The sequence below is a fragment of the Rhodamnia argentea genome, chromosome 11 (assembly GCF_020921035.1).
Source record: "Rhodamnia argentea isolate NSW1041297 chromosome 11, ASM2092103v1, whole genome shotgun sequence".
In the NCBI taxonomy this organism is placed as follows: domain Eukaryota; kingdom Viridiplantae; phylum Streptophyta; class Magnoliopsida; order Myrtales; family Myrtaceae; genus Rhodamnia; species Rhodamnia argentea.
This window is the reverse complement of record NC_063160.1, coordinates 9,328,593-9,344,002: the sequence shown is the minus strand read 5'-3', so window position 1 is coordinate 9,344,002 and position 15,410 is coordinate 9,328,593. Positions and strand designations below refer to the sequence as shown.

General features: G+C 41.3%; 1 protein-coding gene across 1 annotated transcript; it reads right to left on the bottom strand.

The window, feature by feature from the left end:
• Positions 1-1,175: 1,175 nt before the first annotated feature.
• On the bottom strand, positions 1,176-15,088 carry LOC125312927 (probable disease resistance protein At5g66900). Its single transcript, XM_048273012.1, has 5 exons — positions 14,357-15,088; positions 13,558-13,964; positions 12,988-13,349; positions 2,102-2,313; positions 1,176-1,981 (listed from the first exon to the last, which is right to left on the bottom strand). The coding sequence occupies exons 1-5, from the start codon at positions 15,006-15,008 to the stop codon at positions 1,176-1,178; spliced, it is 2,439 nt and encodes an 812-aa protein (XP_048128969.1). The 5' UTR covers positions 15,009-15,088.
• Positions 15,089-15,410: the final 322 nt, after the last annotated feature.

Below are 15,410 nucleotides of genomic sequence, written 5' to 3'. Positions count from 1 at the left end.
AGTTTGCATAGAATGAAAAAGGAGTTAACCTAAATTGATCCAATTTTAGGTAATAAAATTTTAGCACACATTCGATCCGACCCAACCCGACCCGACCCGACAAATACTCAATCAATCCATGGTACTTTAACATTATTGTGACGTCTTGGATTAATTCACCGATATATTTTTTCTTTTTGGCTCATCCCATACAAGCATCACAATTTTGTCCAAGAGATTCTCATCCTAGCAATGCTCCTACCTGACCATGCTTAACTTTGGAGTTTCAAAGATAAAATTTGTTGTTACGTCAAAAGGTATCTTTGTGAGTTAATTCCAATTTTCACATATGCATTTTAAAATCGCTCTCCACTCTTCAATGCATAGTTCAGTTCATTCCTCCCCCTTTTGCCGTCTTAAAAGCCCGCCTGTAATCGCACCTTGTCTAGGCTCTCTAGCCTCGACAACCACTTCTCACTCTCATCAAATCGGGTGGTTACAAGCCAATTTAAGATACTTCAAGCTTCCATGTGAATGTGTTAATTGGTTAATTCTTAAAAGGAAAATTAACAAAATAAAAGATGTTAGTAAATATGATTAAAAAAAGTAAAAAAAAATAAAAACTGAAAAGCTTCTAAAGAACTAGAAATATATGCATTTATTGTGACGACAAGTACTCTAGATACATGCTTTATAAATCAATCTTATATGAATTAAAGGAGACAAAGGTAGTGATCGAGTATGAGTTATACATACTGTTACAGCCATGAAAAGTAAATCAATCAAATAATCTAAATAAGGTACAAATTGCTCAAAATATTTCTGAGGAGCATCCATTTTACAATCAGAAAAATACAGAAGAATAAGCCCCAAAATGAATGATAAGATCAAAAGCCTTCCGCACAAAAAACAAAAAAACAAAAAAAAACAAACCGACAACAACTGAAATCGGTTCTTTATACAGAAGAAGGGTTCAAGGAAACCACTCAGGTAAAGCAACACCACCCTACCGGTTGGGCAGTACGATTGAAGATGGATACGGTGTAGACCCATTAAATGACATGGAAATTGCCAAATATGAGTTAAAAAGTGAATCCACATATAACACAGTCCCCCAAAATTTGAGTAAAAAAGTAGGTCTTTAACCTATTTCGTCACCTCAATTTATTACACCGCCAATCAAATTTAGCCTCTTATTAAGACGTAATTACCTGCAACCTGTTGAGACTGTTCTTGAGAGGCCCCCACATGTCGGCTTTTTCTTTGTGACAAACCACCTTCCTCAACTTGCTCAGGTTCACAATCGACGGTGGCAACATAGACAACCTCGGACATCCTCTCATGTTCATCTTCTTCAGATTAACCACTTGACCAATTTGATCGGGCAAGTTGCTCAGGTTCAAGCAATCGGACATATCGAGAAGGGTCAATTTTCGAAGGCTTACAATCGATTCTGGTAACTGCAATAGGTTTGTGCAAGAATTAAGCGTGACCATATCGAGGGACTCCCATTGCCCTATTTCTTCAGGAAGAGCAGAGAAATTATGACAGTTTGTGATGCTAAGTTTTATCAAAGGCTTTATCTGGCAGATGTCATCCGGTAATGACACAAGATCATTGCAATAGTCAATGTCGAGCTCCAATAAATTTGGCATTGCATCGGATAATTTGGCGTCATCAGATGTCGAAGCCTGACTGATGCCGCACATGGAAAAGGATAGCTTTTGTAGATTGTGCAACCGAAGATTTCCCATGCTTAGGAAAGGAGCTCTAACGCGTTCGAGCCTAATCCTCCTTAAATTGGACCCAATGACATGGAAATTGCGCAGCTCAACCGGAAAGAAACTGTAGTTTGTTACTATCAGAACCTTGAGCTTATCTGCCGTCTCAATGAATTCAGGCAAAGCATAAGTTTTGGTCTGCATCATGTTGTGGAAGTTCAAGACAAGAGCCTCAGCTTCAGGCAATTCAAGATTTGGCCAGGGTGTTGAGAATGGTCCATCTGCATTTTGATTCAAGAAGGTTAGAAGATAACTAATTAACAACTCATTCAATTTTTCCCTACAGACAGGCCTTTGAGATTGAGAGAGAGAGAGAGAGAGAGAGAGAGAGAGATACTAACCAGTGGAGATGGACACTAGACGAGCACCGAAAGACTGTTGCTTTTGCTTGCTCCACCAGTTAGGAACATTGTTTCCGATCAAGTCCAAAATGAGTCTCTCTCGCTTCTCTACTTTCCCCCGATTGCACTCAATAATAGCCAGCTCTCTGAGCAGATCGTGTTGCATAGCATAGTGGCCGCTGTAAGATTCGCTGTCGTCGCTTGAATCTCTCCTGTATTTGTGCAATCAAACTCTCGGATATAAGCTTTTTGCAGTCGGGTTTCTTGTGCTAGAATCTAGTGCCAGGCATTTGATGATATCAATTCAGTAGTAGAAGAGCACATCTAATTTTTCCCACTTTCAAGAAATTAAGTCAGGAAGTAGAAATGTTCTTTATATTGTAAAATAACATGGAAACTAATGAATTTTTTACAATTCGAAGTCTAATGCAAGAAAAAAAAAATTTACCAAAACATCAACGAGGAAAGATAATGATGCTAGACTTTTACGTGATTTGCTCCGAGTACCGAGACCTATTCGACAAGGAGAGCCAATCGCTGACAAATCCACATTGAATCCAAAGAATATAGAGTTTACATTTGCTCAAATGTTTTTCACTCCTAGGTTATACTTAATGTAAAAGCACAAGTGTTATTTCACAATCTCTCACTTAAAACTCACTAAGAGAACTCTCACAGAGAAAACTCTCGTGGAAAAAACCCCAATGCTCATGTAAAGTTTGCTCTAGTGTGCAATTAACCGAGCAGTATTTCATCTCTTATACATACAAGAGATAGTATTCAAACTCAAAACCTACTCAAATCAAGAAACCTATTTGGATCAAGTTTTCTCTACAGACTTGAACTCGAAACATATTCGCAACAATCTCCACATTGGCTCGACATACGAGCCAAGTCATAGTGCTTATCGTCCATCTCGGTTCTACTAATGTCCCGACAGGAGCTCAACCATTACGGATGTCTATCAAGTCAAAGCTGAGCATGGACTTGTCCAAAGGAATGAACCTGGTCCACATGTCCATAGGGTTCTACACCGCAAGAAGCTTATGACGGTCACATCCTCTCCCAACATGCTATATCTAATGCAGAAATTTTAGTTACCAACGAATCCAATCCGACCGTGATATCCATAGCTTTCACTGAACAACGCATCAACCCAACATCCAACGCTAACATCAATAACCAAGACCTTAAACCATACTCCCTCTTTAACTCCTTCCATTGTCACCATGTTCTAGCCTTCGTTATCGATGAAATCACCGTGTCCTTGAACGTATCTTCTAACTCACAACACAAATAATGGAAACAAAGGCTAGATTTCCACCATCCTTCGGGCAGCCCACTCTTGGATTTGAAAACCGATTTACTACCACACTATTTGAACTGCATCCTCCAAATTGTATCTCAGTGTATGTTGTCCCCCACAAAACCAAAAAGATCCATCTTACGGCATAACAATATACACCTAGATTAACCATATATGTTCCCGATGCCGAAACGCAAACGGAAATTGGCTAAACAGGAGAATTGGAATTGATAATGAGGAACAATATGTTCTCTCGGATACGATTATCAAATCGATAGAATAATCTCAAAAAGTCTGCCGTCTTCGAAACCCTAAAACACCCTTTTATATGGTGTTAACCCTAATTACATTAAGGAACATAAAATTACGAAAACGCCACTAAAACTATAAAAAACGTTCAAAAACCCATGAAGACAACTCCAAAACGCTAAAAACGCCATTCGTCACGGCATAACCGTGTGTTTCGATCAACGGCCCATTCCGAGTTCGCGAGCCCTAAGTGCATCATCCTCCCCTGCTAGGAAAAGATTCGCCCTCGAATACGCTTCGTCTTCATCAATATCGGTCTCCTCGGGTTCCTCCTCGTCCGCATGGTAAGGTGACAAATCTGCTACATTAAAAGTCCCGGATACATTGTACCCACCCGGCGGTTCAATCTTATAAGCATTATCATTAATTTGCTCAAGAACTCTGAATGGTCCATCAGCTCTAGGTTGCAATTTGCCAAACCTATTAGCCGGAAAACGCTCTTTTCTGAGGTGAATCCATACTAGATCACCCGTTTTGAAGACGACTCTCTTCCTGCGTCGATCCACCCGCTGCTTATACTTTATGTTTTGCTTGTTGATTTGATTATGAATCTGCGAATGCAGCTCTTTGATCTGCTTTGCATGTTCATCTGCGTCTGAACCGAACCGCTTGTGAACCGGCAACGGTGTGAGATCCAGAGGAGTAATTGGGTTCCGTCCATAGACTATCTCGAAAGGACTCTTACTTGTAGTGCGATTCTGTGATCTGTTGTAAGCAAACTCCGCCCGAGGTAACACCAAGTCCCATTGCCGCGGACTATCCCCAACCAAACTGCGCGATAGGTTCCCTAAGCTTCGATTTACAACTTCGGTCCGCCCATCGATGCAGGGATGGTGAGAGGAACTAAATTGCAATTTGGTTCCCATGTGCCTCCAAAGAGTGCGCCAAAAATGACTCACAAACTTCACGTCACGATCAGAAGTTATGGATTTGGGAATTCCATGTAACTTAACAACCTCCTGCAAAAACAATCGAGCAACCTGTGAAGCATCAAATGTTTTGTTACAGGGAATAAAGTGCGCCATCTTCGAAAATCTATCGACAACCACCATTATGGAATCTTTGTTCCGCTGTGTTCGTGGCAATCCCAAAACGAAATCAAGGTCGACATCCTCCCAAGGCGCAATCGGGACAGGTAGAGGCATATATAAACCATCATTGGTACTTCCGGTTTTTGCCAAATGACATATTCTGCATCTCTCTACAAACCGAGTCACATCACGCTCCATACGGGGCCAATAAAAGTGCTCACACAGCAAGGCCATCGTCTTATCGACCCCAAAGTGCCCAACTAGGCCTCCCGCATGATTCTCGGTAATAATGGATTCCCTCAAAGAACACCGAGGAATACACAACCTGTTGCCTTTGAAGAGAAAACCCTCCTCAATCAAAAACCGCTGAAAAAGTCCCGTTCTACACTTCATCCAAATATCTCCAAAATAGGGATCATCAACATACAAATCTTTAAATGACTCAAAGCCCAGAACTCTCACCTGCATTGTAGACAGCAAAGAATGCCTTCTGCTCAATGCATCTGCTACCTTATTTAGCGCTCTCGCTTTATGTTTAATGGCAAAACCGAAAACCCGAAGAAACTCCACCCACTTTGCATGCCTAGCATTCGGTTTATGCTGCCCATTGATGTACTTCAATGCCTCATGATCCGAATATAGAATGAATTCCTTCGAAATAAGGTAGTGCCTCCAATGCTCCAAGCTCCTCACTATGGCGTAAAATTCTTTGTCATAAGTTGAATACCTCCTCTTCGCATCGTTCAACTTCTCACCGAAGAACGCCACGGGTTTATTCTTCGGGCTCAGGACACCCCCAACACCAACGCCTGAGGCATCACAATGCACCTCAAAAATCTCGGTAAAATCTGGAAGCACTAAACCTGGAGCTTCAGTCACCCTTTTCTTTAATAACCGAAATGCAGCATCCGCCTCTTTGGTCCACACAAATCTGCTTCCCTTCGGACAATCCGTAAGAGGGGCAATAATGGTGCTGAAATCCCGAATAAACCTCCGATAAAAGGACGCTAACCCGTGAAAGCTGCGTACCTCATGAATATTTTTCGGAGTCTCCCAAGTCGTAATGGCCTCGATCTTAACTGGATCCATCTGAATGCCTTCCTTCGATATAACATAACCCAAAAAAGTCACTTCATCGGCTAAAAAGTGACACTTCTTGGTGTTGGCATACAATTTCTGCTCTCTCAAGACCTCAAATACTTTTCTCAAGTGCTGCAAGTGTTGCTCAATCGAAGCACTATAAACCAAAATATCATCAAAATAAATGACAACGAATTGGCCAATAAAAGGACGAAAAACCTGATTCATCGGCCTCATGAAAGTGCTCGGCGCGTTAGACAATCCGAAAGGCATCACCATCCACTCATACAGACCATCTCTAGTCTTAAACGCCGTTTTCCACTCATCCCCGTGTCGCATCCTAATCCGATGATATCCACTTCTCAAGTCTATCTTCGAAAAGATAGTCACCCCATGCAACTAATCAATCAAATCATCAAACCGCGGGATAGGAAATCGATACTTGATTGTGATTTTGTTAACAGCTCCGCTATCTATGCACATTCTCCACGACCCATCTTTCTTAGGAACCAATAAAGGCGGCACCGCACAAGGACTCATGCTCTCTCGGATTGCTCCTTTCTCTAACGGCTCTTGCACTTGCCTCTGCAGCTCCTCATGTTCCTTAGGACTCATCCTGTAAGCTGCTTTATTAGGAATAACAGCTCCCGGAATAAAATCAATGCAATGCTGAATGTCTCTCATGGGCGGTAACCCGGGTGGCATCTCTCCCAGCACGATATCAGCAAACTCCTCAAGCAAAGGCAGAACTTGAGTGGGAATTTCGGGACTATCAAAATTCTGCTCCATCACCATAATGGCAAAAAGTTCGGGCGCGTTCACCGCCTCTTCCCGGAACTCTAACCTGGACAGCAAATTATTCTTCACCTCCTTTCTCAAATCTGAAGGACCTAGGGTAATAGTCCGACCATCCTTCTTGAAGGTGTAGGTATTCTCGAAGCCGTCATGCTGTGTCTTCCTGTCGAACCGCCACGGTCTTCCCAACAGAATATGACAAGCGTCCATCGGGACTACATCACACCACATCTCATCAGAATACCTTTTCCCAATCGAAAATTGCACAAGACACCTCTTGCTCACCTTTACCTCATTCCCTTTCCTAAGCCACGACAACTTGTATGGTTGAGGGTGATATTCTGTTTTCAGCCCCAACTTCTCCACCATGGTAGTGGACACCACATTCTCGCAGCTCCCTCCGTCTATTATCATGCTACATACTTTTCCCCCACTAGTGCACTTGGTATGAAAGATATTATGCCTAAGCCACAATTCATCTTCCGCCACAGCAGCATTCAAAATTCTTCTAACAACTAGTGACTCACCAGAATCAGCATAGATAATGTCATCCCGATCTAGATCCGCATCCTCTTGTCCTTCATCGGCTTCGTCATAAACTGGATCTTCATCAACAGTTGGATTGTCAACCGGCGTTACAATCTGTCGGTTCGGACAATCAGCAGCAAAATGCCCGAGTCCCTGGCACTTGAAACATCGCTTGGTTGTAGCTCCTCCCCTGTTAATTCCAGCACTACTCTGCCCTTCCTTGGATGCAGATTTAAAATTCGCACCCTTAACTGCGGTTGGTGTCGAATTGGTTGAGGAAATTCCCGCTTTTCCTCGGGATTCTTTGCCTGACCACCGATTCTGGAGTTTGGAACCGTTGTCCTTCCTTTTACACCGACCTTCCACCTTCAAGGCCAATCTGCATACATCCTCATAAGTCCAATCTTGTTGTAACCGAACAACATCAGAAACTTCATACCGCAGCCACGCCAAATATCGAGCAATTGTTTGCTCGTCTTCCTCAACCACATCACAACGCATCCGCAATCGATCGAACTCCTCGGTATACTTCTCGATTGTTAAATCTCGTTGCTTTACATTGTGATACTCAATAAACGCCTCCTGCCTATAATGAGTAGGTAAAAAAAATTTTTGCAACAATTTCTTCATCTTATCCCAAACGATTCACTTTTGATTTCCCCTCTCTAGCTCGTTGCCTTTTCACATGCTCCCACCATATCGAGGCATGCTTTCGTAGCCTAATAGCCACTAATTTTACTTTCTCGCTCTTCGATCGGATCCTTAATATCAAAGATCCTCTCTCGTATGTAACCAATCAATAAACTCATCGGGATGAGCTTTACCTTGAAATTCAGGAATCTCGATCTTCATCCCGAAATTACGAGAAGAGGGCTGATTTCCGTGTCGTACTCCTCGATTCCGTCCCCGGTTCGGAACCCCGAAAGGGTTGACATCCTCCTCTTCATCATCGGTTTGATCCTCAGATTCCGCTCCTTCTTCGGATTGAACATCCAATCTCGCCTCCGCAAGTTGTCGCTCCAAATCCTGGATTCGCCTTCTCTGTTCTTCAATCTCTACGTCTCGTTGGTCTCTTAGACGCGGTTGTTCATCCGCTTCAGGAACGATTCCACGTCCCCGACCACCACGAGCCCGCCGTCCACGACCACCACGATTACGTTCAGCCATTGGTCCAAGGCAACCTGTGCTCTGATACCAATTGATGCCGAAACGCAAACGGAAATTGGCTAAACAGGAGAATTGGAATTGATAATGAGGAACAATATATTCTCTCGTATACGATTATCAAATCGATAGAATAATCTCAAAAAGTCTGCCGTCTTCGAAACCCTAAAACACCCTTTTATATGGTGTTAACCCTAATTACATTAAGGAACATAAAATTACGAAAACGCCACTAAAACTATAAAAAAACGTTCAAAAACCCATGAAGACAACTCCAAAACGCTAAAAACGCCATTCGTCACGGCATAACCGTGTGTTTCGATCAACGGCCCATTCTGAGTTCGCGAGCCCTAAGTGCATCGGTTCCACCGATGGCACAAGGTAGATCAAGCACAATACTATTTACTGTACAACTCAAACAACCAACGATACTAGCTGTGAAGCATGACACAACTATTCCACCACCATTCAAGCACACAGTCACAATCAAGACGATATTGTGGTACTTATAGGATTTCTCAACTATTGTTGAAACATCTCAACATTTTCCTAATATAACTCCTTCGAGTCACTTGCAACTATTCAACAGTCTTCACTATCTTCGTCTCCAAATTATTCGCTTTAATATCCGCATACAATCGTCACTCTATCTCGTCTACCTCCATTAACTAGCTTCTTCAACCATACTCTCAAAACAAATGTCAACTATTATGGAATTTTGTGACTCTGCAAACACCATTCCATTTATAATAATCTAAACATTTCTAGGCTCTCTTTGAAGCTCCACCTATTTTTGAATAACGTCCAAGTTTTTCTTTGCAATTGATCCATCACTTCTCTTTCTCAAAGGTGACATCTTTATTGATCATAAACCGAGTGAATTGTCCTAAGTACACCATAGCCTATATTTGTTCACTCCATAAGCATAGTTAAGAATATGCACTTCCTTGCCCCCAGCTCGAACGCATCATCACTCACACAAGCATAAGCAAGGTAAACGAACACTCTTTAATCCATCGCAATCACTAGGCTTACTTGACCACGATTGCTCAAGAGGCTTTTAATTAATTGCTGATGATGGTGATCTTTTTTGTAACTAGTAAGTGATATTCACTACTCCAAGCCGTAAATCACTACCTTGTCCCGGATTCAAGATTCAAGAGCATGGTCTCTCCGACATAATTATGCTCATCAATTCTACGGCTCTATTCAACCGTGATATGTTGGAATTAGTGTGGTGTTTCACAAAACTTTCCTCGGCCTAAAACCGATTGCACTCCTCATAATATAATTTCAACCAATTGTCAACACTTGAGCACATGATCTTCCTTTCTGATGCGGAGCATTCGATTATGTCGCCAATGATCTCCATGTCGTCAAGAAGACTATCGACTAGGATTATCGATTATAAAGTTTTGATTATTTCCCTTAGAAATAAGATTGCTTAGCAGATTGATTGCGGATTTCATGGCGATTCACCGAATTGATTGCTTGGCAAATTGCTACGGATTCCATGATAATTCACCAGATTGATTGAAGATTCAAAGGCATATTCAAGATATGATTGATTGATGATTCTATGGCATATTCAAGATGTGATCGATTGCTGATTCTATGGCATATTCAAGATGTGATTAATTGTTGATTTCAAGCCATATCATGTCTTATTAGTTGATGATTTGATGCCCAATCAAAAATATATCAATGGGAGGCTGATTGGAGTTGTTTCTTTTGATATCAATAGATCTTTTAGGGATGTTATTGGTTGTGCAAGGCTGGTGGATGAGATTATTGTCTTTTATTTCCTTTTTGCTTTGTCTTAATCCTTCTATTAAATTGAGGAGTCTTCTCCAATGTAAGAACAAATCTGATGAATGAATGAGAATTTTCTCTTGAGTTGAATTTGCTTTATATTGATTTCATCATCCTTGGAGAGCGGATTACTCCTTGATGGTGAGCCAAAAGCCCTTTAGCCTCAGTTGGTGGTTATCCTTTAGACCATGCTGATGAGCTTCTATCCAATCCCTTTCTTTATTCTTGGCTGGTGGTGCATCTTTTATGCCTTGGTGGTGATCGTATCTATCATGCATTAGCATTCATCCTTCGACTTTCATCCCCTATACACTTTGATCTATTCTTATTTTTTTCATTATCAATCAAAATGCATTCGCCCGCCTTACGCACACATCACTTTCTATCTATTTTTCAATCATCGCCTTCCATAACTTGAACTGATCAAACAACTCACTCTTGTGCTAAACAAGACAAATCCTAACTTTCCGTGAAATATCATCAATAAAAAAACAACACATACTCAGTATCATCCTTGGACATAACTTTTGAGGGACTCCATAAGTTTAAGTGTATGTAGCCTACAATCTACGAGACACAATAAAGTGTTGTACTAAACTTCACTCTCTACCGACTACTCATGTTGTAGTGTCCACAAAAGTTCAGCTTCTTAGTCTGGTGATCTCCCAAAGGACCGCTCTTTCTCAAAAGCATTATCTCTCCCTAACTCATGTGTTTGAGTCTCATGTACCACAACCGTGTTGTGTCCCGATATTAAGCCTCGGAGAATCTAGCAAAGGAGCCAATCACTATTGTTCCCAAGAAAAGATACAACTGCTAGTCTATTTTTCCCACATCACAATTAGACACCTTAGAAGACCTTTGAAATTTTACCTTTTTAAAAGATTTGTTATCAAAACCTATCAAGGGCACTAAGTGAGATATAGTTCTTTCTTAGCTCCCATAGATGCCTTAGGTCGATCAACCTTGTCACCACTTCATCGTGCATCATAGTCTCAACTGTTCCGATCCCTTCTACTTCACAAGTAGATCCATTTTCCTTAAGCACCCTACCAAACTTTGCGCAATAATAGGTAGAAAACCAATCCTATGGGAAGTCACATGATAAGATCATCTAAAGTCAAGGAACCGGTCATCACTTGATGAACTCATGGTGATTGCTAACACATCATGGGCATACCTGGAACTACTATATGCTTAGTAACAATGCTACCCTCACTTGAAGACTCTACCTTAGCTCTTTTACCCTTATTCTTCGAACAATCTCTCATGTAGTGCCCTACCTTATCGTAGTGATAATATCGAGGGTTACGAACTTTAGACCTCAATAGAACGTCTCTTATATTTGTTGCCCTTAGACCCTCTACGTGCTTCTTTGCCTCAAATAGGCAAACCTTTGCACCATTATCCTTTAGTAAGTTATCTTCTTGTAACTTATTTTACCACTCATTAAAAAACAAGGTAGATTTTACCTATTCTCATTGTATGCCCCTCAGACGTTGAATCACCGAAGTGCTAAAAAGAACCTGGTAGATCCACCAACCATATCATGCCTTGCTTCTCATCAAGCAAGGCCTTATTGGTGTTCTTCAAGTCCATCATGCTTGTTAAACTCATAAGTATGCTTCAATGGATGTGCCTTTAGCCACCCAGAATTGAAACATCTTTTTTAGCATATACAAGCAATTGTTCATACACTTCATCACATAAACAGACTCAAGTTTAGCCCCCCACATTATAGCATCCTCAAGGGATAGATTTAACAGGATTATGTTTTTCATAATTTTTAAAAATTTATCCTTGGCATCAAACATCTTCGCCAAACCATGAGTTGTTGACATGCACACATCTTAATGCTCCATGACCTAAAGTTGTTTACTCCACACACAATGGTTCTATACAGTGATCCAACAAGTGACATCCCTAAATCAACTCTAGAAAACCCTAGCCTAAGCTCTGATACCAATTTTTGTGAAAATAACTCTGAAACTAATGAGTGTGGCGGTTCAAGTCCAATGTAAGAAGAAGAAACTCCCAGAGAAATCAAAGATAAATTATAAGGAGACAAGAGTTTTATGTGATTCTAACCAAGCATCTGTTTCTATATTACAAGAAAAGCCGATCGCCAAGAAATCTAATGTAAATTCGAAGAATACGAAATTTACCATTGCTAAGCGTTTCTCAGCTTTATATTACATCCAAAGTGAATGTTATCTCAGAATCTCTCATTGAGAACTCACTAAGAAATCGCACACTGTGAGAAAACCCAAATACTCCTCCTATTTGTGTGTGTATGTACGTGTATTCAAAATAAGAAATCCATTGCTAGGAAACCTATTCAAACTAGGCAACCACTATAATTAGGAAATCACTCAAACTAGAAAACCTACTCAAATTAGAAAACTTACTTGGATCGTCTTTCCTTTACAAGTTCGATTTCGAGGCATATTCTCTAACACTTTACAGACCTTTTGATAAATCATTTGAACTTTACAATGCCGAACAAAGTATAGCTGAAGGTCATGTGCTGTAATTGTGCTGTGGATTCAATTTTTTTTTTTTTTTTTTGGTGAGAAGATTCAAAGTATTTGTAATGCCCATTTATTGGAAAACAGGATAGTTTGTTGCAATACGGAAAACCGAAATATATTCGGGTTAGTTATGGGTCATCAAATGTCATAAATCACTCTCTCAATATTGATGCAAAGATCTCATCATGCCTTCGTCCAATTGACAGATGCATTCTAACTGTCATGTATCTAGAAAGACTAATCAGATGCCAACTAGAATCTAATGAGGCTTTGAACAGTAGACAGCTAGAAAAGTTGGAACGAGAGAAGAAAAAGAACTCACAGCCGTACCTGGTGACTACGTGATCAGCTAGGTTCCTATAAACGAGTTCATGGAGGTCTGTAATGGCACGCACGCTGCTGAAATCTAGCTCGTACAATTCGACCCACATGTCAATAAGGGCGGTAGCCGGGATCATCTGATCCTCCGGAAACGAGCCGAGGTCCATGAAACGTTTCTTGATTGAAGGGTCACCATCCAAGTCCTCCAAGCTCTTTCTGAGGCAATCTAGAATGTCACTGTCCGAATCTAAAAGGGAATGACCTTCAGACCAATCAAGAAGCTTTCTTTGCCAGAATGAACGATCCTTTCCTCGGAGAGACTTGGCAATGACTGTAAGAGCCAACGGCAATCCCTTACAGCGTTTCACTATCTGCCACAGGGAAAAATATATATATATATATATATATATATATATATATATATCAAGAATTTTTGGAACTTAAAAGGAATTATGATTTGTACAAACCCATACCACTCTTTGCTTAAAGAGAGATGAAAGTAAGGATAGGTAGGTTGATTTTTCAAGTTTTGATGACCATAAGAATCCTATAATGGATTCACTCGATCAAGAGTAATACCTGATCCACGAGCTCATCATCTGGTACAACCATGCTTCTATCATCAACAGTAACAGATCGACGAAAAAGTTCTAGGGCTTCCCCATGAGTCAGTGGGTTCAGGCGGTGCACAAGAGGAAAAGCAGGAAACTTATATCTTGATGTCACCACAATCTTGTAATCTTTGATCTTCCTGAAGACAAATTTCTCAAGGAAGGATTGTGATTCAGTCCAGACATCGTCTAGCACAAGCAACACAGGATTTTGTCCTACTTTGTAGAGCAGTTGATGCAAGTAATGAACTGCACCATCTTCTGTTTCAATCACGGGTACTGCAAAGCCGTTATGTTGAATCATTCGCTGGACGATGTCTATCAGGTTGAGTTTCTTCGAGACAGGGACGAACATGATGTTGTCCTTGAATTTGCCTATATGCAAACCACAGTAAGTTCGACTTCTAGTCTTTTTAATACGGTAGAGCTAAGTCGATACAATATAGTAGAAATAATAAGTATAAAGAAGAGGGTACAGCTGATTAAGAAGGCGCTCTATGCAATTAAACAGAGGCGAGTTATCGCATGCCTAAAAGCTTGGGAAAGATCTAACTGATTGGAAATGATGTCAAACCCGAAAGGAAACGATGACGAAAAGATTACTTGAATAAATGAAACACCCTTCTGCATAAGTGGAACGTGGTTCAGGCAACAGCTCCTTGGCTAACCAAAAGACTATTAGAAGTGACCGATTGGCAAGGATCAATCAATAAATTCATCCCTACTGTATTTAGTTCTGGATCAGTCGAAACGCTAATGGCACATACCTTCAATGTCCGCATCATGACACAATGTCTTAAGCAGAGTGGTCTTGCCACACCCGCCTGGGGCAGTCACAACAATCACAGTCACTCCCTCCTCAAGCAACCGTTCCTTGAGTATCCTCAGGGATTCCTCAACCTCCAACCCGACAATTAAATCGGGTGCCTCAGGGGCAGCAAGGTTGCCCAAAGCCCCAAGCCTACTCTGGAGTGCTCCGCCGTTCGCTTGACCGGAACAGATCAACTTGAGTTCTCCCCTCATCTCCTCCATCTGCACCAGTATCGCCACCGTGTTCCTCGTGGCCAGCAGCGGCATGTAAATCTGGAACTCTCCCCGGACCGCCTCATCGAATTGGGTCAGCTTCTTCGAGTGCGTACACTTCTTGCACAGGTTGAGCGGGTGAATCCTCAAGCACTTCTCGACCAGTCCTTTGCCTTCATCCAATAGGTTCTTGATCGGACCCATCTCTTTCGGATGGTCCAGCCGTTTATTGTACTCGTCGATGTCATTGATGATTGGCTGTATGGTCCTCAAGGTGGACTCGATCTTCTCGAGCTGGCCACGAAACTCGGCAATGGTTTTCACTACGTCCTTAACGAGCGTGAACAGCTCGCTGAATGCTGTTCCCACAGCAGCTCCTGCGAAATCAACCGGCATTTCTTGTTCTTTCTTCACAGACCAAATAAGCAACAAAATCGAAAACTTAGATGGGTCACCAAGGATTCTTGAAAGCACTGAAGCCCCCGTCCCACGATTCGCAGAGATGCTTTGCTTTTCCTGGGTGTTTGGCAGAGGCAAGAAGGAAGAGGAGCTTTTTGGTCTTTGAAGCAACAATGGAGAATGAGATGAACGAAAAGTTGAGAGAGATTCTTGAGTGATATATTATAAAATGGTAGTTAAAGTTTATTCTCCAGCCAAACATGTCCAGCGAGGTCTAGACAAGCGTGAATGGATAATTTCGCTTGCATGCACTGCCATTTCATTCATGATTTTGATAGGTTTTATGGTAAACTTAGTAAGTCTCACTCAAAATTGAAAACATCTTGATCGGCCAAATGA